The sequence below is a fragment of the Neohortaea acidophila genome, assembly GCF_010093505.1.
Source record: "Neohortaea acidophila strain CBS 113389 unplaced genomic scaffold BDY17scaffold_5, whole genome shotgun sequence".
NCBI classification, from domain to species: domain Eukaryota; kingdom Fungi; phylum Ascomycota; class Dothideomycetes; order Mycosphaerellales; family Teratosphaeriaceae; genus Neohortaea; species Neohortaea acidophila.
The window spans coordinates 13,368-35,835 of record NW_022985514.1 but is presented as its reverse complement, the minus strand read 5'-3'; the positions used below and the strand labels follow the sequence as shown (position 1 = coordinate 35,835).

At 56.2% G+C, this 22,468-nt stretch overlaps 10 protein-coding genes across 10 annotated transcripts; 5 read left to right on the top strand and 5 right to left on the bottom strand.

The window, feature by feature from the left end:
- Positions 1-122: 122 nt before the first annotated feature.
- BDY17DRAFT_323653 (MFS transporter) lies at positions 123-2,575 on the bottom strand (the record flags this gene model as incomplete). Its single annotated transcript, XM_033737059.1, has 12 exons — positions 123-277; positions 333-425; positions 482-541; positions 600-652; positions 707-787; positions 839-901; positions 957-988; positions 1,038-1,195; positions 1,248-1,885; positions 1,940-1,987; positions 2,040-2,383; positions 2,435-2,575. 12 exons carry the CDS (start codon positions 2,573-2,575, stop codon positions 123-125), a joined length of 1,866 nt encoding a protein of 621 aa, XP_033589448.1.
- A 614-nt stretch (positions 2,576-3,189) lies between these two features.
- Positions 3,190-3,640, bottom strand: BDY17DRAFT_136987 (uncharacterized protein). Its single transcript, XM_033729476.1, has one exon. The coding sequence runs from the start codon at positions 3,485-3,487 to the stop codon at positions 3,245-3,247; it is 243 nt and encodes an 80-aa protein (XP_033589447.1). The 5' UTR covers positions 3,488-3,640; the 3' UTR covers positions 3,190-3,244.
- Positions 3,641-4,893: 1,253 nt separating this feature from the next.
- BDY17DRAFT_136910 (OPT oligopeptide transporter protein-domain-containing protein) lies at positions 4,894-8,256 on the top strand. The gene is made up of 6 exons (XM_033729475.1): positions 4,894-5,679; positions 5,737-6,414; positions 6,466-7,011; positions 7,065-7,242; positions 7,295-7,584; positions 7,650-8,256. Exons 1-6 carry the CDS (start codon positions 5,317-5,319, stop codon positions 7,983-7,985), a joined length of 2,391 nt encoding a protein of 796 aa, XP_033589446.1. The 5' UTR covers positions 4,894-5,316; the 3' UTR covers positions 7,986-8,256.
- On the bottom strand, positions 8,244-9,089 carry BDY17DRAFT_323651 (NADP-dependent oxidoreductase domain-containing protein; the record flags this gene model as incomplete). The annotated part of the gene is made up of 1 exon (XM_033737058.1): positions 8,244-9,089. The coding sequence occupies one exon, from the start codon at positions 9,087-9,089 to the stop codon at positions 8,244-8,246; it is 846 nt and encodes a 281-aa protein (XP_033589445.1).
- Positions 9,090-9,786: 697 nt separating this feature from the next.
- On the top strand, positions 9,787-11,054 carry BDY17DRAFT_136716 (transcription initiation factor TFIID 23-30kDa subunit-domain-containing protein). The gene is made up of 2 exons (XM_033729474.1): positions 9,787-10,710; positions 10,762-11,054. The coding sequence occupies exons 1-2, from the start codon at positions 10,081-10,083 to the stop codon at positions 10,921-10,923; spliced, it is 792 nt and encodes a 263-aa protein (XP_033589444.1). The 5' UTR covers positions 9,787-10,080; the 3' UTR covers positions 10,924-11,054.
- A 131-nt stretch (positions 11,055-11,185) lies between these two features.
- BDY17DRAFT_250581 (Mre11 DNA-binding presumed domain-containing protein) lies at positions 11,186-13,541 on the bottom strand (the record flags this gene model as incomplete). Its single annotated transcript, XM_033731082.1, has 3 exons — positions 11,186-13,045; positions 13,098-13,188; positions 13,243-13,541. 3 exons carry the CDS (start codon positions 13,539-13,541, stop codon positions 11,186-11,188), a joined length of 2,250 nt encoding a protein of 749 aa, XP_033589443.1.
- A 330-nt stretch (positions 13,542-13,871) lies between these two features.
- On the top strand, positions 13,872-14,271 carry BDY17DRAFT_323648 (uncharacterized protein; the record flags this gene model as incomplete). The annotated part of the gene is made up of 3 exons (XM_033737057.1): positions 13,872-13,914; positions 13,978-13,993; positions 14,049-14,271. The coding sequence occupies 3 exons, from the start codon at positions 13,872-13,874 to the stop codon at positions 14,269-14,271; spliced, it is 282 nt and encodes a 93-aa protein (XP_033589442.1).
- A 119-nt stretch (positions 14,272-14,390) lies between these two features.
- BDY17DRAFT_136638 (uncharacterized protein) lies at positions 14,391-18,833 on the top strand. Its single transcript, XM_033729473.1, has 3 exons — positions 14,391-14,869; positions 14,926-15,136; positions 15,417-18,833. The coding sequence occupies exons 1-3, from the start codon at positions 14,510-14,512 to the stop codon at positions 18,524-18,526; spliced, it is 3,681 nt and encodes a 1,226-aa protein (XP_033589441.1). The 5' UTR covers positions 14,391-14,509; the 3' UTR covers positions 18,527-18,833.
- Positions 18,834-19,140: 307 nt separating this feature from the next.
- Positions 19,141-20,975, bottom strand: BDY17DRAFT_339052 (threonine synthase-like protein; the record flags this gene model as incomplete). Its single annotated transcript, XM_033737966.1, has 3 exons — positions 20,847-20,975; positions 20,202-20,792; positions 19,141-20,151 (listed from the first exon to the last, which is right to left on the bottom strand). The coding sequence occupies exons 1-3, from the start codon at positions 20,901-20,903 to the stop codon at positions 19,141-19,143; spliced, it is 1,659 nt and encodes a 552-aa protein (XP_033589440.1). The 5' UTR covers positions 20,904-20,975.
- Positions 20,976-21,232: 257 nt separating this feature from the next.
- Positions 21,233-22,233, top strand: BDY17DRAFT_296394 (uncharacterized protein). The gene is made up of 2 exons (XM_033733446.1): positions 21,233-21,809; positions 21,899-22,233. Exons 1-2 carry the CDS (start codon positions 21,364-21,366, stop codon positions 22,170-22,172), a joined length of 720 nt encoding a protein of 239 aa, XP_033589439.1. The 5' UTR covers positions 21,233-21,363; the 3' UTR covers positions 22,173-22,233.
- The last annotated feature ends 235 nt before the right edge of the window (positions 22,234-22,468 follow it).

Sequence of the window (22,468 nt, the reverse complement as noted above, 5' to 3'; positions counted from 1 at the left end):
ATCTTGAGTTCTCTGGCTACGTATCTTTGATAGTTGCTGAAACGCGAATGCTTCTAACGGTGTTGTCGGTATTGCGGGCTGGGACTGCTACCCGTCTTTTCCATTGTTGAGCCTGATCCACACTACTCCTCGTGGGTAAGATCGACCTTCTCGGCCCTCTCGATGATGGGAGGCGGCTTGACCACATTGCGTCGGAAGACGTAGCGCTTGATGAACCAAGGCAGCCAGACCTTTGTCTCGTAGCCGATGAATTCCTTGGTCGGGACGGAGAAGACCTCTGCAGACGGTGTTAGAGAAGAGTCGCCGAGGGGTTTTTTTGATGGTGCACTTACGATCGATTTCCTCGAGGGTAAGTTGCTTGGTCTCTCGGACGAAGCAGAAGATCATGAACCAGGCAATGAGATTCAGGCCAGCGTAAAAGCCGACTGGTTGAGGCGTTAGCGAGGAGACGAAGAGCATGGCCTTTGAAGCAGGAACTTACAAGCGCCGACTTGGCCCATCACGCCCACCATTCTGGGGAACGTAAGACTCAAAATTCCGGCTGCGCGAGAGTTATTAGCAAAGGGTGTCTGCGAGCACGCAAAGGAGACGAGCTTTACCGAAAGTATTGTTGATGCAAACAGCCCATGCCATGCCTTGTTCTCTCTGGATGCTGTGGCAAATCAGTAAATGCGTTACGGGAGTGGAAAGAGCGTTTCTGACGTACGTTGGGAAAACCTCTGCCGAGTACTGGAAAGCCACTGGTCCCTCACCCAAGGAGTAGGCGACGGTGAAGAGGTAAACGAATCTGTTGGGTTGGTCAGATACACTTCGAGACGGCGAGTGTGAGGCAACTCACAAGACGACCGGCCCGACGCGAGCGGCCTGGGAGCCGTCGGTTTTGAGCAACGATAGACCCGCCCTAATCATACAAGTCAACACAGAGATTCGAAGGGGGTGGAGGGGAAAAGACTGACGCCAAGAGAAAGATGCACATGAACGGGAAGGTCTGACGAGAGTTAGCAGGGGCCGGGGATGCACAGAGACGAGCGACATACAGCTAACGTCAGCGTTCGGCGGCCTTTAGTGTCGATGAGGAACAGTGTCGGGATAGTGGACACGACTTGCACAGCACCATAGCCCAAGGAGGCGTACAGCGCTTGGGTCTTTGTGTAACCGGCGTGGAGAAAGATGGTGGACGAGTAGAACGAGATGACTGCTCAGGTGTCAGTAAGCGGGAGGAGGGGGAAGATCGATGGGGAGCATACTGTTGATGCCACACATCTGCTGAGCAATCATGACCGTCGAAGCTCCATAGTTGGATCGGCGGATACGAGGAATGGTGAAGCAGTCTCGGAGCCGGGTGAAGTAGTTGGAGTTTGGGCACAGTCTTCGCTCCTCCTCGTAGATGACGTAGGAGTAGTAAAAGTCGCGGGCGGCAATGATGGGATGAGCACGCAGTCGTTGCATGCTGCGGAAAGCCTTGGCATGCTTTCCATGTTTCATGAGCCAGCGCGGTGATTCGGGGCAGAACCAGATGCCGAGCATGAGGAGGAAAGATGGGATAAAGGCTGAGCCGAGTTGAAGGCGCCAGGAGATATTGCCGGTGTCCTTGACGATGACGTTGGCGCAGAATCCGAGAAAGATGCCTATGACCACCCAGAGTTGCCAGAACATGACAAGGGCGCCACGAATACGCGCGGGAGCCATCTCTGCCGAGTAGATGGGGACGGTTGCGTTTTTGGCGCCGATGCCGATTCCCATGACGAAGCGAGCAGCGAATAGACCTTGCCACGACTGCGCAAAGCCCGAGCCGATAGGAGTGGCGGTGAGACAGCAAGCGGTGAGGAAGATCTCGCCTCTTCGTCCAAGATAGTGGTTCAGTGGATCGACGATGAAAGCACCACTGGGAAGTGTTAGTTGTGGTGATTCGTATGATGTGATTACCTGGAAATCTTACATCAATCCGGCCGTCAAGAAGATGATGGCATTGATAATTCCAATGATCCTGCGGGAGAACAATTAGTACAGCTGCCTCATTTGCGAGCAGATGGACGTACCATTGATCCAACGGAGAACTGACACCTCCTGGAGTCTCGAGACCAAAGGCCACGGGAAAGCTCAGATTGGCACCGTTGGATCCCGTTTGATCCCAACCTTGGGTGGCGGCGCCAATGGCACAGAGGATGATGGAATACCAGAGCATCGTCGGGCCGTGCCACTTGTGGGCGAGTTCGTAGGAGAGCGCGGCTTGCTCGCTCTCGTCGAGTTCGTCCAGCTCCGTGAACCCTGTGGGCTCGCGGGCGACGAGAGCAGCGCGACCGAATAGATCGGCGTGCTCTGCCATACCATTCGCCTCGGCATAGGCGCGCGCATCAAGCACGTTTTGCTCCGGCGAACGGCGCTGTTGACGATTAGTCTGGACTCTGGCCTGGAAGCATCGTCACAGCCTCACCTTCAATGGGTTCTCCACCACATTCAGCGCAACAGACTGCCGGCGGGTGGCGTCGAGGATCGATGGTTGTCGATCCTGGCCATCATAGGCCTTGTTGTCTTCGTTGTAGTCGACGTGGTCGGCGGATTTCTTCTCCGACATGGTGAGTGAGGGCGATGTGATATGGCTGAGAGAATGGAGAGGAAAAATCTGTCCAAGCGGGACAATCCCTCATTTAATGATATCCCCAGATCCATCGCCCCAGGTTCCACTCTTCTTGCCCTGTAAGACGGAGGCGAAAGGCTTGGACCATCTCCTCATGACGATATGTTGCCAAGAGCGATGTGCACGCTCAGCGAATGCTTGCCGTCAATTCCCTTCGCCTCTCCACAATTCCTCCCCAACCGCGGCGCGGCACATGGCTTGACTCCTCCACTTCAACGAGGGATCGCCAGCATTCGACACAAATCAGGCTTGGGTTCCCACGTCGGCCCGATGATGTGCACGCTTTTGCAATGCGCACGCACGTGAAGGCCCGAAATCGGGGCTCACGTGACCGCTCTGCCGCCAAGTCGTGCGCTCCAATCGCCTGCGACCGACCAAGACACCAAGACTTGGTGGAAGGGAAGAGCTTCGCTTCCAACCCCGTCTTGACTCGAACTGGTGCGGAGATCCTGCTGCATACCGTACGCATGACTCGGAATAGCAACGGTTGTACCTGATGATGGGGGAGCTTGCTGTGTGCTTGCAACTCACCTTTACAACAAACCACGCACGTCTATCCGTGGAACACCACGAAGTTCTCTGAGCGTCGGACATTCCCACGTACGGCTACGCCTCGCAAGTCCTGGACCATACTTGGAAATCTGGCTGTACTGTGTTGCCAAATTGATCGCAGGGAATGAACCGCCCATCATACAGCGTTTCACCGCATCGTATCTCGAAACGCTCACCATCACCATGCTGCTCTTCGCATCTCTTTCCTGGACTTTGAACACTGCATCTCACCTCGATGCCCATTCCACTGATTGACGCGGCATTACGCCAGCCGCGTCTGTCTCGACACCACGACATGTGAACAGTCTCTCACCTCGATGCCGTGAAACAAGCGGCAATGTATACAGCCGGTACCTGATAAATACTCCAGGCCGTTGACGATTATCGTTTTCGCGAAAGTAAAGTAGACAGCACCACCGCTATGTGTTCAGGCATGTGCCGTCCTCTGTATAATGGTCAATGTTATACCTTCGCATCACGGCCAATGTAGACACGCAAGTCCGCACGCCCTACTACATGGCCGTCAGGCCAACCAGGCTTCATTCATCAAAAGAGAAGCGACCTACTTCCAGATGTGGTAACAAGCTGACGCATTACAGCCCCAGCGCCCTACGGAGTTCAGCAGCCAACGAGATTAATCCACTCACCGATGAAAGTATATCATATTCGCCTTCTCTTCTGCCAACCTCACCTCTACACCTTCTGCGACGTTCTCTGACCCATCGTACATCCATCTGCATTCGGTGTTTAGCAGATGGTGCCGTCGAACACATATTGAGGTAGGGCTCTCACAACCAGGTGTTGTCTTCCTCGAAGCCTTGCATACCCACGTAGGTCACACTCCTGCCCCCCTTGACCGTCCACGCAACACGCACCCTGTCAACCTCGAATGCCACCACTACTCCTTCAGCTGTTGGCCATGGCACCTTTTGACACGACCCGTCCGAGGCTCGGCTCGGAGGGTTGGCCTCTCTGCTCCAGGCTGGGAGTCACTGGCTTCGATGGCTGCCCGGCTGGTGAGCTTCCCAGCTGAGCCTCGATGCGTGGAAGAGCGGCAGTACATCTCTGGTGTGAAGAGCAGATCCACTTGCGAACAGAGAACGAGGGCTTTCGTCGCAATTTCCGACATCTTATGGCTCTCCTTCTGCCAACAGTCTGGCCTAAATCGACGCCTCAGAGTCGACCTTCGGGAAGGTGGGAGCCTCAAAATCAAGACATGCGCTTAGGGTTGGCCTGGCCTCGAACTGGCCGCGCGCATGGTGACCTGCAGTGCGACTGAAGATCCCACGCACCCAGCCGTCGTATCATCAGCTCGGAACCGCGCCCCCCACCTCGCAGCATGACTCGTTGGTCGACGATCAAATTAGCCAGCTGATGAATGGCGGAGCAGAGACCGATAAGGAGCAGAGTCCGATAAGGTCATTCGCGACCGACACCGCGGGACGATTCCCACACATGAGACAACTCGTTGCCAGGCTCGCGCTCTAATTACAGCAGTATCGAAGTGTACCACGAAGTTGAAGAAGCACGTGGCGATGTTCGCTGGTTGCAACGGCTTTCCCCCACTGTCGTGAATAAAGAAGCGTCGTCGCCAGCGACATGCCGAATCAACGCTGCGTGGAATACGCGAAGAACACGCTGGGTGCGATCACCTCATCGATGGCCTCCACCGTGCCCGATCAAATATGATCACGACAGCCGACGGCCGCGCTTTCTAACTGGTGTCTGGATGCGAGATCGCCGAATTTCTGCACTCTGTCCGACGGAAAGCGCACATTGTGTGAGGGCGGATGAGGGCACCGCTGATCTAGACCGAAGATGGGCTGGCAAAATGTGAGATGTAACGCTGTGGTTGAGCCGCCACAGAAGATTTGCGATGGCGTGCTCTGCCCGTAGCCTATTCCCGCCAAGTATCGTGGAAATTCGCCCCGGCTGAAACCAATCGGTCTGCGATCAACCAGCTTCCTGCCCAGCTCGCGCCATTCAAGGGACCAGATTTGCAATGCTTGTCCCGCTCGGCCCCGATGCTGGGTTGGCCGCCCGCCGTCAGATAAATGCTTGCACCGCGCGGCGAAAGCTTCGCCGTTTTGTGCACGTAGGTTTCGTCTGTCGACCACCACGCCAACATGCCTCTCATTTCCAAGAACGAAGAGCTCATCGGGCCGGGCGTCGGAATTGATGGCCAGGTTCATTCCATCCCGACACACCGGGACGTCAACGAACATCGCAGGGCGTCGATTGAACAGGCCCTCGATGTCGACAAGGCTGATATGAGCGACGAGAAACGCGGCGTGGCCGTCGAGACCACTGAAGTCGTCAGCGAAAGCGAAGTAGACTTCGATGATGACCGGGTGATTGTTACTGGTGCAGACGCTGCTCTCCATCTCTTGCCCCTCCGCGATGATGGTGATCCCTCCATCACCTTTCGAGGCATCTTCCTCGCCACTGTCCTTGCCGGCTTCATGGCCGTCCTGCAGCAAATCTACACTGTCAGTAACATTCATCTCCAGCAAAGCACTCTGTCGTGTTGCTGACATCCTGCCCAGTTCAAACCCACCTATGTGTCTCTCTCCGGTACCTTCATCGTTCTGTTGGCTTACTTCCTCGGCAAAGCCTGGGCGGATTTCTTGCCCCGTGGTGACATCTGGGAAGCGCGGTGGAGAGCACGTGGCGGTCAAGGCAAGACACCTCTCGGGATTCGAATCCTTTCCTTCTTCAACTACGGTCCGTGGGGTCTGAAGGAGCACTCCGTGAGTGCCATTACCGCGACCTCTGCCTCCAATGCGGCCGCGAGCAGCATGGTCTTTGCTGCCGGGACGTTGTTCTACGACATCCCTCTCAACGCCACGACTGTCATTCTCAGCACTTGCTCCATCGGGCTGTTCGGATACGGCCTCTGCGGTCTCATGCGTCCCATCACCGTCTGGCACGTCGAATCCGTGTACTGGAGCAACCTTCCCATTGTCAAGTCGCTGCAAGGCCTTCACTGGCAGGAAGTGAAGAAGTCCAAACCCCTCCGCTACTTCTGGTATGCATATGGCACCATGACGTTGTACGAGGCGCTGCCCGCATACATCTGGCCCTGGCTCAACTCCGTCTCCGTTCCATGTCTGGCATCCATGCATGCCACTGGCAACACCGGCTCTATTTTGACCAACCTCTTTGGTGGCGCCGAGACCAACGAGGGTCTGGGGCTCTTCAACTTTGGCTTCGATTGGCAATACGTGCGTGTCTTGAATTATTTTATGCGGGATGTGGCACTGACGCCGTGACAGATCACCTCGAGCACCACCTCGCTTCCCTTGAAATATCAGGTCAATGCGGCGCTTGGATTCATCACGTGCTACATTGCCATGATCATCGTCTACTACGGCAACATCTGGAATGCGCAATCGCTGCCGTTCATGTCCTCCGAGCTCCGCTCCGCAGATGGAGGCTACTACCCCATCGCGCAGGTCTTTGTCCAGGGAGTGTTGGATGAGGAGGCCCTCAAGAAGTACGGCCTGCCCAAGCTGACCGGCACCTTTGCATGGGGGTTGTTCATCGCCAACGCTGCCATTGGTGCTCTCATCGTGCACTGCATCCTCTTCTGGGGCAAGGACATCCTCAACACCTACCGTATGGCTCGTAAAGGTCGCTTCGATGACCGCCATCACAACTACATGGCCCAGCATTACAAGGAAGTCCCGTGGTATTGGTACATGGCAATCCTGGTCGTCAGCTTCATCCTCGGTCTTATTGTCTGCCTGAAGGAGAACATCCATCTTCCCGTCTGGGCCTACATCGTGGCGTTGATCCTGGGATGCATCATTGCGCCATTCGTAAGTGTCGATACTCCACATTCATCTCCGCGGCGTTGGCTGACATTCATCAGAGCACCATCCTATACGCTCGTTACGGCAACGGCATTGCGACCAACAATTTGTCGAAGATGATTGCTGGTCTGCTCATCCCCGGCCGTCCGGTCGGCAACATGTACTTTGCCGCCTGGTCGCACAACGTCATTCTCAACGCCGTCAATCTTTCTGCCGATCTGAAGATGGGCGAATACCGTATGCGCCATCCGTGTCTTCTGTCCGGCCTCATGCTGACTCCACACCGCAGTGAAAATCCCCGCGCGCACCATGCTGGTCACCCAAATGTGGGGTACCATCTTTGGCGGCTTCGTGAACTACGTGGTGATGGTGTCGATTGTCGACTCCAACAAGGCCCTCCTGGCAAACGGCAACGGCAATGCATCGTGGAGCGGTGCCACCATGCAGGGCTACAACTCCAACGCAACCTCTTGGGCACTTGCCAAGTACCTCTACAAGTTTGGCGATGAATACTACATGGTGCCCATGGGCATGCTGATCGGCGGGGCCATGGTCGTTGTTCACTGGCTCTTTTCCAAAGTAAGTCTGCCCTCCGCGGCCTTCCCTCCTTCAACTTCGCTCATGCTGACCTGTGCTTCTTCCAGTGGGTGACTCAAATCAAAGGCTTCCGCGTCGACGACCTCAACCTGCCGCAGTTCATCCAATACGCCGGCTTCATCCCCTACAACCAGCCGCAGACGTGCGTCATCTTCAACATGTTCACCATCAGCTTCTTCATTCAGTACTACCTGCGCAACTACCACCCGCGCATCTTCAAGGACTACACCTACCTGGTCACGGCAGCGTGGGACGGCGGCAGTCTTACGACCATCTTCATCCTGTCGTTTGCCGTGTTTGGTGCTGGCGGCAAGTCGTATCCCTTCCCGCAATGGTGGGGCAACAATGTGAATGGCAACTACGATTTCTGCCCGACCACTTAGATGGGGGAGAGGTGAAGGCGGGGCGTAGTGGAGCGTGGGCAGATATTTGTTAGCAGTGGATCACTCTAGAGCTCAGCTTGTAGCGTTATTGTTCTAATGAAGAGTGTGCCCATTCTAGAGTGTGCCCATTCTACCTACAGACCTGTCTCGATGCTCATTGACCGTGTCCAAGGTGCAGCAGGACGGGGTTAGGGAGAAGGAAGGTGACGGTCAGTGTTTGATTGGGAAGCTTGGCCTGCCCATGCGCAAGATCTCGCGCTACGATCGATCCTTGTTGTCGACTTCGTAACACAACGCCGCTTCTTGCGGCATTGCATCCAATTTCTTCATCGCCGCCGCATCAATCTCCCAACCAAAGACGTCAAAATTTTGCTGGATTCGTTTGGGGTTGTCGCTTTTCGGCAGCGGGATCCATCCCTTTTGCAGACAATAGCGTATGAGGATCTGCGCAGTGGTCTTGTCGTGTTGCTTGGCGATGGAGTTGAGCACCTCATCGTTGGCCTTTTGATTCCTCACCAAGGGGCAGTAGGCTTCGAGTACGATGCCGTTCTGCTTGCACCAATCGACGACTTCACGCTGCTGTAACCACGGATGGAGCTCGAGCTGGTTGATAGCCGGGGGCCAGACGGTGGCGTACTCTTTGAGCTGCTCCAAATGCTGAATGCCGAAATTGCTCACGCCAATACTCTTGATGCGGCCTTCTTTGTGCAAGGCCTCGAGCTGCTGCCATATCAATTTGCGGGCGCGGGCGCCAACATCGGCATTGTGAATGAGCAGCAAGTCGACGTAGCCGCCTTCGCCGCCGGACTTGTTGATGCCATTCAGCAGCTTTTGGCGAGTTGCTTCGGCGTCTTCGCCGGGCTCGTAGATTTTGGTGGTGATGAAGACCTGGTCCCGCGGCAGTCCGCTTTGCTTGAGAGCCTCTCCTACTTCGGTTTCGTTGTGGTAGCCTTCGGCGGTGTCAATCAAGCGATACCCGCGTTTCAACGCCTCCAGGCAAGTTTTGACGGTAACATTGGAGGGGGAGTCCCACACTCCGAGGCCAATAGCGGGAATGGCATGGCCAGTGGGGAGCTTGTAGGTAGATTGATTCGAGAGCGCCATGGTGAGTCTGCCGTGTGAAAGAAATGAAAAAGAGATGAGTTCACGGGCAAGCCAATGGTAAAAGTATGGCTCTGCAGATCGAGTGATGACGAGTTGAGTGAACTCCGCTGCGGCTTTCAGCGGAGTTGGGGCCGCGCAGCCGTGCAGTCGTCTCTTTTGACCGCCGGCAAGAGATGGAGAACACTCTAGACCGACTGGAAGCGAAAGAGAAGGGCGATGCCGTGGAAGTCGGAGTTGGTCTATGCCTTACAATCCTCGCACACGTTGAATACGAGGGATCATCTGGATCGGATGATTAGTAGCTGGCGGAGAGTGAAATCCGTGGTGGGAGCCTTGTGGCTACGAGCTGTGCAACGCCGACATGCATCACTTCCCCCCGGCCCCGAATGTCATGAAACAGCATGGGTAGTGGGGCCGTCACTGTTGCCTCTGGCATGCCTGATAGACACGGCAGCATCGAATGGTGTTGCAAAGGCAGTGGTAACGGAGACGGCGTAACGTGGGGAGCAACGATGTACAAGCACACCTTGATGAAGGACGAGGCGGCCAGCAAGCAATGCAGCGAGGAAGTATATAGTCTGAGATGCTCGAATCAGCAATTGGAGATGTATCGTTAATTGTTGCAAGGAGTCGAGTGCAAGATGAGATATCTCACGCATCATCTCCTCCACCAACACCACCGAAGCCCCCGCGATCCCTTCGGCCTTTCTTCGGCTTGTTGCTGGTGCTGCTTCCTCACTTCACTCGCACCCATTCACTTTCTTCCGACTTGCACCAATGACCATCTCGCCAATTCACACCCACCGACTCCACAGACCACAAAAGGTCGCATAAGCCCATCCTCGACTCTCTCTTCTCCGCCCTCCATCGAACTGACCGCCCTGTCCAAACCGCGCCTACGTGCTTCCTCATGCGCGCTTCCACCTCCGTCTAACTCCTTTGCGCCTGCGACAAAACTCACCCCCTCTCCATCAGCAATCACATCGCCGTCATGTCCACCGAAACACCACCCGATCCCTCCTCCTCCGACACACTCCCCGACGCCGAACAAGACCCTCTCCCAGCCAATCCTCCTGACGAACCTTCCTCCGATGCCCCTCCTCCACCCACCACGCTCAACGCCGATGAACCTCTAGACACCGCGCCAGACGACGCCGAGCTCGACGCCGAAATCAATCCCACATCACAAGCCGACGCAATGAACCTCGACGGCGCATCAGACCCTCTCTCCCAACCCCCAACCTCCACCCTCCCCAACGGCGTGCCCCCCACCCAACCTCAAGCCGCATCACAACCCCACCAACCCGCCGTCATCGAACCCCGCATCCCCCAGAAGAAAGACGCCTCCCTCCGCGACTTCATCGCCAAAATGGACGACTATGCACCCCTCATCCCCGACGCCGTAACAGACTACTACCTCACCGTCGCCGGCCTCCCACCTCCCCCCAGCACAGACCGCCGCCTCGCGCGATTGCTTGCCCTCGCCACGCAAAAATTCATCGCCGACGTCGCCGCCGACGCATACCAGTACAGCCGGATTCGTAGCACGAATACCACCTCCAACAACCCGCTGACGGGGCTGGGAGGCGCGGCCGGCTTCGGCACGATGAATATGCAGCAGGCGCAGCAGTCTGGTGAGGGCGCGGAGGGGGGTGGCACGAAGGGGAAGAAGGACGCGGGCAAGGCAGCGCCTCTCGGAGGACCAAGGGCTGGCTATGGTGGCGGTGGAGCGGGAGGTGGAGGGCAGGGAAGGACAGTGTTGACCATGGAAGATCTGGGCATGGCGGTGGGGGAGTACGGTGTGAATGTGAAGAGAGGAGAATTCTACAGGTGATACTGGATGGATGGCGTTGGGCAAGGGCATGATTCCAGCGCTAGTAGAGGTGCATGATGGTTGGCGTTTGGGGCAAGCCAGGGTTGGAACGGCGGCGACATCTCACCAGCATCATCAAGTACGGATGGAAAGAGCCGAAGTGACATAGCTCTACGAATCGTCTATGATATGACCATGCTCCTTTCAAGCGTCATGCTAATCCCCGAAGCGCCACGCTATTGCTAACCCGCTGTAAAGTACTCGACAGTCGAAGCAAGAGCCATCATCTCTTGCGGCCCATGGTAGAGGGAGGCTCAAACGCATCATCGTCATCCGAAATCTCATCGTCGCTCGGTTCCTGCATACGCTTCGAAGCAGCAGCACGTCCACCGACCGCCTTTGCCGGCCCGGATCGCTGACTCTGACTGGCGAAGGAGAGCTGCGACTGTTTTGCCGTGGCTGCTGCCGCCTTTCCACCGCGAGTAGATGGTTTGGCGGGCTGGGCCTTTGCACCGCGAGACTTTGCAGGAGCGGCTTTGCTTTGAGTGACGAAGAGACCTTGCGATTCTTCTTCTTCCGCATCGTCATCGTCGTCGTCCAGCATGATCACGTCGTCGTCATCTTCCTCTTCGTCCTCTGAGACTTGCTTGCGTCTGCCTTTCGCACTGGTCGGCTTCTTCGCTGGTGCCTTCTTTGCCGCCGCGGTCTTTCTCGCCGCCGCTGCCGTGGCCTTGCCACCCCTGCCACGCCCTCTGCCACCACGAGTCCCCCTACCTTTCGGCGTGGGGCTGCCGTTCGCCTCGTCATCTTCCTCTTCCGACACGGCTTCCTCCACTGCGTCCTCAGGACCGGCGATCGAGAGGACGTTGTCCACCCAATGCCCATCCTCATCGCTATCCCACCCTCTTGGCTTTGGAAGCCTCTTCGCCGGCTTCTTCAGTAGCTTCAACTGCCCCTTCTCAAACGCCAGCTCCTGCGCCTGCTTGATCTGCTCCATCCTGTCCGAAATCTCCATTTCCGCTGCGTCATCATCCTCTGCCCCAGCTGCCACCAGCTCGTCCACTTGCTTCTTGAGGGATTGTGCGACAAACTCTCGCATCGCGTTCGAGTCGTTGTTGTCTACGTATTGGCCGACGGCATCGCTGAAGAAGTTCTGAGGGAGGATGGAGAGTGACTGCGCCGCAAGGTATTCGTCCACGAGCTTGCCCACCTTGACCCGGTCGAGCGACATTTGAGCCAGAGCCCCAGTGTCGGGTAGTTCGACTTCGCTCTTCGTCGCTCTCGTAGTGGCGGTGCGTTTGCGGAAGAAGGCGACCACGTCCTTGACATTTGCAACCCGCTCACTGAAGCGGTTCGAAAAGCGCTGCGGGTTCTCCAGCTGGAAATTCCCACCTTCCGGAGCGGTATATTCGACACGAACGCGGATCAGAGGCTTGGGGGCTTCGGTGTCTTCATCCAGCTCTTCGCCGGATTCTCGTTGCAGCTCGAGCCACTCCGCTTTCGCTTCCTCGATGAGTTGGTCGATGATGCGTGTGAGATAGGCATGAACTTTGGGGGCATTGTCGTCGTCAAAGGCAACTTTCTTCATCGCTTTGTCGTCTTGGAGGACGACTTCTTTGTATCGGAATGGTCGCACCGTCTTGAGTCGGATCTTCTCCACGTCGAAATCTCTGCCATGCACGCTGACAATGGCCACATGCTTGGGTACTCCCTCACCTTCGTCCATGGAGGTGGCGATCGAAGATCCGGGCTGCATGACTTTGAATCCAACGCCAGGGCTTTGGGTGGGGTCGATTTTGCATTCGTGTTCGTGGCCCCAGACTACGAGGTCGAGGAAGTCGGGCAGATAGTCCTCGGGGAGGTAATTGGTCGGGCTGTGGGCGTGATGGTTTTGGTGAACGCTCATGATGTTGAACCAGTCATTCTGCTGCGTGCCGGGCTTGAAGAACTTGACATGGCCGTCGCGAAAGGTGCGGAAGAGACGCTCGTCGCGTACATTGCTCATGCCGTAGAGGGCGAGCTTGGTGTTGCCTTTCTGGAGCAGGACGGGCTTGATGAGGATATTGTCGGATTCGGGGGTGCGGCCGTAGTAGTTGACGAGACCCGACATTTGGAGGAGATCGAGGGCGGCGAAGTGGCCGGTCTGCGGTGAAAGATCAGCATGGATGTAGGATGTTTGACGAAGGACAACTCACCCCAGATGGATCGTCATGGTTACCGTGGATGGAAAAGACGGGGATGGCGACGTTGATGTCGGGATCTTCGTAGTTGACGTGGTTGAAGGCGCTGGCAGGGATTAGCTGGGGATGCTGATGGCAGAAGTTAACTCTCAAGACTCACCCTGCAAACACCTCACTGCCATCACTCAACATCTCCAGCTCGCACGGCTTCTCTCCATAGCAGTTCATGCGTAAGCTGCGCATCACCTGATACATCGACTTGCGGGAAGGGTTGTTTTCGTGGAACAAGTCGCCGGCGAGCAGGACCATGTCAACATCGCGATCCTTGGCGAGACACATGACTTCGTGAAAGGACTTCCAGCTATCGTCTCCGCGGATGGGATCTTTCTCGAAGGCTCCGACATGGTTGTCCGTTGCCACCAGGATGCGGATGGTGTCCGCGGGGGAGAAGGACGGCATGGTTTCGTCACTTCATCGATGTTGGGAGGGGAGGAGGTGAGAACGGAAAGAGGGGGGGGGAAAGGAGAGAAGATGAGAGATTGAGAGAAGTAGATGGAAGAGGTGTTGCAATATGTGAATGCCAGCGTTTGCCTGGATGGTGATTGGTCGAGCGCCGCGGCTGCCTCACACGTCGGAAACGCGCTTCACGTGACGGAGGGGCTAGTCCGAAAGGAGATTGCTAGCTCCGCCAGATGCAAGGAAGTTCGGATCTGTTTTTGGCCATCAGCTTCATCTCTTCCTTTATCCCTTCTCCGCGCCAACAAAGAAGAGACAATTCGAGGAGGAGCGATGAGAGCAACTGCTGCGCTGCTGGCGCGCTCAGTGTGGAAAGGTGAGCCCACAGATCCCGGGTTGAAGACGAGAAGATGATGGGCAATGCTGACTTGTTCATCAGGCCCTCACGTTGTGCCGTAGGTGACAGGCCAGCTCCTGCAATGCCCAAATAAACGACTGACCGCCCTCAAGCCTACCCATTGTCCGTCCGAAACCTGGTGAGAGAGTCCCGCCCATCAAGACCCAAGCACGGAGTGCCACCATCCTTCCCAACTTCGTTGGTCTCGTCTTTCAGGTGCACAATGGCAAGATTTACCACGATGTGCGCATCACGGAAGATATGGTTGGACACAAGTTGGGCGAGTTTGCGGTGACGCGGAAGCCATTCTCGTACAAGCAGACCAAGAACAGATGAGGAAGATGGTGGAATGTCAACAGGAATAAAGCGCATTTGGAGGGGATTGAGAGGGCAATGCGAAGGAGACTGCACGTATCGCAGGCGGAGGCAAAGCAGCGCTGGAATGATGATGATGAGCTCCGAGGCGCAGGCTTCGACTTTGGAGGCATGTGGAGCGCACTTGCCATGCTGATCTCGCTACACCCTTGTGCAAGGGAAGTGCAAGGACTGGGGTACCGTTCCCGGACCTGCCAGGATGAGGCCATGTGCTGGAGTGCTCCTGGCCCATCGAGGATGGCGATTGCTTGACCGCTGCGTGAGGCAGTTGCCGATTACAATCCGCTCCTTTCCCACAACATCCGTGGCGACTCCTCCACATTGCATCGCAAAAGACGGAGTCACGAACAACGGGATGGGGGCAGTGCATCAACAAATGGACATCTCTTCTTCTCCCCGACCGCCCTTCATCGACCTCCCTCAATCAATCAGCCCCCAACACACTCGTTCGTCTGTTCGTTCCCACACTCTCTCACGCTCATTGCAATCACCACCATTCCAACTCTTGATATCTCGCCGTCGCCCACGTTGCTCCACCGACTTCCAGTCACTTCGTCGGGTATGTGTTCGCGATGCTGTTCCTTGTAAAAAAGGCATGCGCTGATGCTAGAGCAGCACACGTCGGCCCCTCATCCCGAATCACCACCCTCCACCTGTTCCCGATTCCTCCCCTTGCCCTCTTCACATCTCGACATGGCTGGTGAGCAAGTGACTCGTCGAGTCTACTCTGCCGAGCAACTTTACCGCCTGCGTGTCTCCTGCTCTCAACCCAAACTCCGCGAAGCAATTGAGGACAACGATGGTGAAGATGCGGAGCTGGTCAAAGGTAAAGTTCATCTATATCTGCACGTCCGACATCATCGGTACACAAACAAACGCTTCCATGGCCCATGCACGCCCCTCTTTCATATGCACGCTTCACACCTACACTCAGCTTAGCCATCTCAACTACTCTCACACGTCCAACGAGATGGGACGTCCGTCATCCACCATCCCCGGCCCTCCGAGCCCGATAGAAGAGTTCCTCGAGAGTCCCAATCCCATCAAACCTCACACCCTCACTTCATATCGCAACGCATCGCTGACAGGCAATACGTCGCCAACAGAGCACGTCCTGCGCGGCTCCAAATCCTTCGCCGCCCGTTCATTCCGCTCCCGCACCTCCGGCAACTCCCTCCGCGTCCCGTCGAACAAAGAGAATTACTCCACCACCGATGCGGAGAACAGCACTCACTCCTCTGCTCATGCCTCTGGCCACGACTTTCCCATTCCGGGTCCGGTGCTGGGCGAGATTGCAAACAACGGCCAACTCTATCGCCGCGGCGTCTACTCCATCCGTCCATCGCCGACACCCTCACTGAAGAAGAAAAAGGCAGAAGCCATTGTCAAAGCTCATGGCTCCCCGCAACACGTCCGCGTCACTGCCGGCGGTCGCATCGTTCCAAGTGAGCAGTCCCCTCTCTGCCATCCTCGCTACGGCTACAGCGCCATCAAGGCCAACGGCGGCCTCGTCAAGTTCGCACCCAACCACCCTCTGGGCAAGACTCAATGGACCCAAGCCACTCAGAATGGGTTCATTGCCGAAGATGCCAACGGAGTGTTGTGTCAGATTGTCAACGGCACGATTCTCCCTCTCAATGAGATTGACGGGGCCTTGAGACTGTACATTCCCGCTCCCAATCTCAACATCTCTCCCCGCGGCACACCTTTCGACCCCGCCAACCCCGGCAGTCTCGGGGACAACGGCGATCAGAAACGCACATCCTCACTCAGCAAGACCGTCAATCCCGCTGACCCGCCCTTGGCTACGCAAACCAACGCGTTGGAGCTGGAGTATTCCAAACACGAGCACGAGCTCCGGGAGCTGGACAAGACCGAAGTCCTGCATGGACGCACCATGGGCAAAGCGGCGAGAGATGCGCTGATCAGCAAGCGTCGTGAGCTCATCCTCACTCTTGACAACATTCGCAAAGCCATCAAGAGCATCAAGAGCATGCCGATGATGCCTGAACCTGCGACAGCTCCCCGTCTTGCGTCACATCAGCGAGCCATGTCGACTTCGCGCCCTCGCGGACCGGGCTTCTTCCCCAATCGTCACATGCAGAGCGCAGACGCTGTCGAGGTGCCATCCGTTGCACCCTACGGATCCTTCTTCGGCATGGTCCCACCGCCCCAGTCCTTTGGTGCTGCGTACGGCTACCAGACAGGTCCGGGGAATGACGCAAACTACAATCCATCCTTTGCTGCACCTCTCTTTGTGCCGCCTCCCTCTTTGGATGGGTCCATCCCACCGCCGTTCTTGTCATACCAAGAGCTTGCCGGCATGAAAGCCAAAGAGGCTGCAGAAGCTCCCAAGCCCGCTGAGTCCGATCGTGCTGCACATCTCTCCCAGACCGATGGCGCTGGTTCAATCGCCGACATCCGCAAGGTGACATCTCCGGCCCGTTCCCACGCTGTCGACATCAAGGCACCGGACGCCAAGTCCGCCACGATGCTGAAGTCGAACCTCAACCCCATGAGTCCGGCGTACAAACCAGGCAATGGGGTGTTGCAAATGCTTGGCAATGGCAGCACATCGCAGTCCAGATCTGTTGTCAACCGTGCACCGTCCATTTCGCCGGCACATCAGCTCAAGCCGGCTACGACAGCCACGACCAAGCCTTCGGATGAGACCATCAGTCCTACCAAGAAGAGCCCGCATCTTCACAGCTCGAGTGTGTCCAGCTTTGAGACTGCAGACTTCTTTCCGCGCAACACGCGTGAATATTCGACTCGGAAGTACGCGTACCCCGAGACTACACAGCAGTCGGAAGACAAGGAGAACATTGGTCCGGAGCATTCAGTCCCGGCTGCGAAGGACTCTCCACGTTTCAAGATCCATGATTCTCGTACTGGCTCGTCTGCCATGCATGCGAGTAGTGAGAAGTCCGGCATCCGAGTCGGGCAGAGCTCATCCCAGAGCAGCGGACCAGACTTCAGCGTTGTCAGCGTCCCTGATCGTCATGCCCACAATGTCAGTCCGAAGAACAGACGTCAGCATCACCTTTCCGTCACAGATGGCGCCAGCGAGCTACCCAGCCTTCCTCCTTCATCACCAGAGAAGCCTCAGTCCTCTCGCTCACGACAATCCGTCGACAAAACACAATCCAACAAGATTGATTTCTCCGACGCCTCCATCGATTGGATCCAAGGCTTCCGCGCGGGCTTTTCACGTCAAGCCATCGATGCCGACCGCGTGGGCGACTTTCTCGACGGCTACTGCGCTGGCCTGATAAAATCAAAGCCCGCGAAACATCTCGACTCCACGGCAACCGGGAGTCCAGTCAAGTCCGACACATGTCGTCCGAGTCCTGCGGTGCTTCAATCGTCGAGCCGTGTTCAACAAGAGTCACTGCCAGCTCTGTCGCCCTTTGAAAGCAACTTGCATTCCATGGACACATTGAAAGAAGCCATCATTTCTCCCGCCAATGAGAACCCTCTCCTCTCGCCGGCCGTTGACGGTCCCCACGCCAATGAGCCGCCGTTCAATCTAGGTGCGTGGGCGAAGAGGCAAGATCGTGTTGCTGCCGCGGAAGTGCTCTCACGCACATCAGGCGATGGTCTCGCGGGCTTTCCATTCCCTCATCGTACGGCTTCTGTTGCCGAGCGGCAGGGCATCATGTCGGAGTCAAACGTCTTGCACAATCCTCACGTCCGCCGTGCAGAGATCATGTCGGAGGGTGTCTTCGCCGGGCCGTCTGACGGCGTGCCTCGTTTGGTTCCTACCGCCATGCCCGGTCAGCAGACCCAGCCAAACAACCGCATTGCCAGCATCACCAGCCTCGACTCGCATCTCTACTCTGCCTGGCCCGGTGCTCGCGTCTTCAGCAATCAACTCGAGTGGAAGTCTGCTTCTTCCGTGGCTCAAGCTGCTGGGCTCACTGCAAGCGGCCATTTCTCCACCAGCAACCACCATGAAGGTAAAGCTTTCGACACCCCCTCTTTCAAGAAAGCGTTGTATATACTCGCAATGCTTACCGCTCTTCCATTTCTACACAGGTCATCGTCCAGTCTCCATCATGAGCGCCAATCCTATCATGCAGAGCCACAGCCGGTTCAAAGAGGGATCTCTGGATGGTATCACGAACCCCCCCAACTCCCCTCAGCCACCCCCCGAGTCCGACTCAGGTTCTCCGACGATCTCTTTGACTCCGCATCGTCCCAAGATGACGGGTAGCAGTCCCAGCAAGACGAAGAAGTCGGCCCACTCGTCTCCGGCGAAAGGCATCTCGCCGACCAAGCTGGCAGAGAGGGTTGGCATCCTCAAATCCTCGTCTCCCGGTGGCGGCGGCAAGAAAGATCGCTCGCCCGGCAGTTCTCCCTCTGGTGCTACTGGGGTGCTGGGCAAGCGTGGAGGCTGGCGTGATGTTTGGCGCACCTCGGCGGTCAAGAAGGATGGTGGGAAGGATGAGTGATGGTGCTTCATGCGTCAGCACTTGAGTCGACACAACCTGCATGCACGGTATGGCATTACTCGACGACATCAGCCAGCAGGTGAGTACTACTTCGCAGCGTTGGATTATCTTTGCACTTCAATTTGGATGACGGGTGGCGGAGGGTGTTGTTAATGTTCGGGGATGGTGTGAGGCGTGAGTAGTGGATGGTGCGGCATGTTTCCTGCTTTCTGCGATACTTGGAATTATGGCTGGCTGGCATCGTTCTATCGGAGCTTTGATGGAAGATGCTCAGAGATGCATTGCATGCAATAGCTTTAGCTACAATATCGAATAACACCATCTACATAAACTCCAAGCCCGAGTTTCATCGTCTGGATGACGACATCAATCAAGGTTACCGATTCTCGGTCTCCAGCTCCCTTCCAATCACCTCTCTTACCTCCTTCCAATCATTCTTCGCCGATGAAGCGCGTTGCGGCAAGTCGGTCATACCCACGAATTGCTCGGGTAGGACGGTGTCGAATGAGAAGTCGGGCACGTCTTTCAGCGCAAGCTCGACGGCGTGAGAGAACTTGGCGGGGTGGGCGGTGGAGAGGGCGATGTGGTGGGCGTCGCCTCCGGTCTCGATGGAGCGGAGGGATGCTGCGACACCGATGGCAGAGTGGGGGTCGAGGATGTAGTGGCCGTCGTGCTGGGTGCCGGAGGTTGGAGCGCTCTTTGTGCCATTCGCCTGTTGGGTTTTGGGGAGGGTTGTGCCGTGGATTTCTCGGATGGTGGCGAGAGTCTGTTCATCACTGACACGTTCGCTCTCAAAGTCCTCTTTGGCTGCTGCGAGGATCTCCTTGCTCACACCAAAACCGCCCTCCGTCTTCAGTTGACCCAGCCATCCCTTGACCAGCTCACCCGCATGCATGCGCTTGTGATTGACCTCCTTGATGTCGCTGGTCGAAAAGGCGAGGTACCAAAGCAGGCGCTCAAAGTTGGAGCTGACAAGGATGTCCATAGCGGGGCTGAGGGTCTCCTTGACACCGTCTTCATGGGCTTTCGCACCATCCTCTGCGATTCCCCCTTCGGCATCTTGCCCATGCACGGGCTTCTTCTCGTAGTGGCCAGTCTTCCAGAAGCGGTGCAAGATGTCGTTCTCGTTCGTGGCGACCACCAGTTTTGCCACTGGCAGACCCATTTGTTTGGCGAAATATCCGGCGAGGATGTCGCCGAAGTTACCTGTCGGAACAACGAATCTCACGTTGGGCTTGTCGTTGCTCGTCTGGCGGCAGAGGGACAAGTAGGAGTGGAAGTAGTATGTGATTTGCGCGAGGATGCGAGCCCAGTTGATGCTGTTGACGGCGGCAAGGCGATATTGCTGATTGGTTTCCGGATCGGAGAAGAGAGTTTTGAGAATGCCCTGGGAAGATGAGCGCGGTGGGCTGCAAGGGCAGAGGGTGAAGAACATACCTGACAATCATCAAAGGTGCCCTCGACAGACACGCAATGCACGTTGTTGTCGGCAACGGTGGTCATTTGAGCCTCCTGGATCGGGCTGACCTTGCCTTTCGGGTACATGATGAAAACGGAGACGTCCTTCTTTCCCCGTAGACCGTAGATGGCGGCGGATCCGGTATCTCCACTTGTTGCGCCTACAACGGTCAAGTGTTGTCGTTGCTCACCTTCCATGCCTTTGTTCCGTCTGACGAGGAAATACTCGAAGAGATTGCCGACGAATTGTAACGCGACGTCCTTGAAGGCAAAGGTGGGGCCGTGGAAGAGTTCCAGGAGATGCAAGTTCTTGGACTCGTCCAGTGTGACGAGAGGCGTGACATTGGGCGCGCGGAAAGTAGAGTAGCTGCGATGGATGATGTCGCGGAGGTCCTCTGCCGGTATTTCCTGTGGCGAGATGTAAAGTGAGAAAATGTTGAAGGCGAGATCCTGGAACGAGGCGTCCTTCCATTGTGATTGCCACTCGCGGGGCAGAGTCGGGATTTCTTCTGGAATGAAGAGGCCGCCATCGGAGGCCAGGCCTTTCAAGACTACATTCTCGAAGGTGAACTAGATTGTGTTGAGCGCGGGCTCGGTGGGAGCAGCGGGATAAAGGCGACGTACATCGTATGAACCGCCTCGCGTGCTCAAATACCGCTGCGAGGCGGTGGGAAGAGACATGGCGGTGTGTCAATGATTCACCGAGGGCAATGGGATTTGTTGAAGGGCTGGTTGTGCGGAAGACGGCGATTGGGAGATTGGTTGGTGGTGATGAGTCGCATCTCGACTTTTTCCAATGCCAGACGCTTTTTGCCTGAGGCATCAACTCGGCTCATGCGTCTCCTCCACCTTCTTCATTCCCGCCATCAACATGATGACGATTCCAATGCGCAATCGCCTTGCGATAATAAACCGCACGAGTATTCCTTTCAGGCTGGTACACATGCATGAATGAGCGGTGTAGATCCCGCCCTTTGTCATCGGACGGCAGTTCTTTGACGAGGTTGGCGAACAAAGGTAAGGAGATGTCATTTCCTCTATTTGTCGATTGTCTCCTTCAAAAGAGCCGCAGTTCCATCGCAGATTGTTGCATACAATCGATTACACAGCGCTATCAACTAGACCTCAATCTACGAAGAACATGCGATCGCCTAAATCAGAGCTTCGTGTTCGCTTTGCGAGCTTGACTGATCCCGACCGAAGGCAGGGCCGAGTATTTGACAAGGAGGAAATTGCCTCGTCTCGTATCCCTGCAACGCAAGGCAACGCTGACGAGAAGCCGTCCGAGCAGAGCATACCCACCTGGGACCCCGAGACTACAGTCGAGGCAACTCGTCTATTCCGACACATCGTCTGGATCGAAGAGGCACATCCGGGCCGCAGGATTACCGTAGACGTACACGAATGCGAGGCCATCAGCCCCCGAACGACCGTGGTCAAAGTGCCTGCATGGTCGCTGGAGGCAGACGACAAATGGTTCAGGCAAAAGGTACAGCCGCGGCGACATACCGGCCGGAGAAAGCCGGGGATGACCACGCGAAAGCCTGTGACAGAGAACGAGCGGCATGGTGATGCATGTGTCGTCCAGTGAGTCGATGAGAAGCCACCAGGCTGGCTTCAAAAGGAACTGAGATACTTCCAGAACTGGCTGAAGCGTGGCTGACTGGGCCTCTCAGGCTTTATAATCCATCAAAAAGTGAAGTGAGACACTTCCAGAGGTGGCATGATAGAAGCGATGACAAGCGCGGAAGTGGCTCACTTGCTTTTGAACGTCCCCTGCCACGCACGTTCTCGCTCATCATGCGCGTTTCTAAATGCCGCGCGGAAACGAAAGGCCCGGATGAGGTTTTCCGCATCGCAAGTGATCGACATCGCACAAACCTTGGAAGCTGGTACCTGGAGATCGCCGTCTGGGGAAGTCGAGGAAACGCTGAAACGACGAAGGACTGACGAAGAACTGACTCATGTTTCTCGAGACAACAAATCCAACAATGTCTTATTAATCATCCCTGGATACACTTCCCTTTTGTCGTTCGTCAACGCCATAGCTTCACGAACTATACGGCCGCGAGAGTCACTGTCACTGACACCCTAGCCTCGGGCGGGGGTCCGTTGTATCGAAACGTTCCGTCATTTCTCTGCTCCTTCCCCATTTAGCTCCTTCCCCGTAACGTCAGCTTCGGCGTACATTTTCCGTTTCCATTGATCACGAGTAAGGCAAAAGCGTATATGATGTTGCAGAGGTT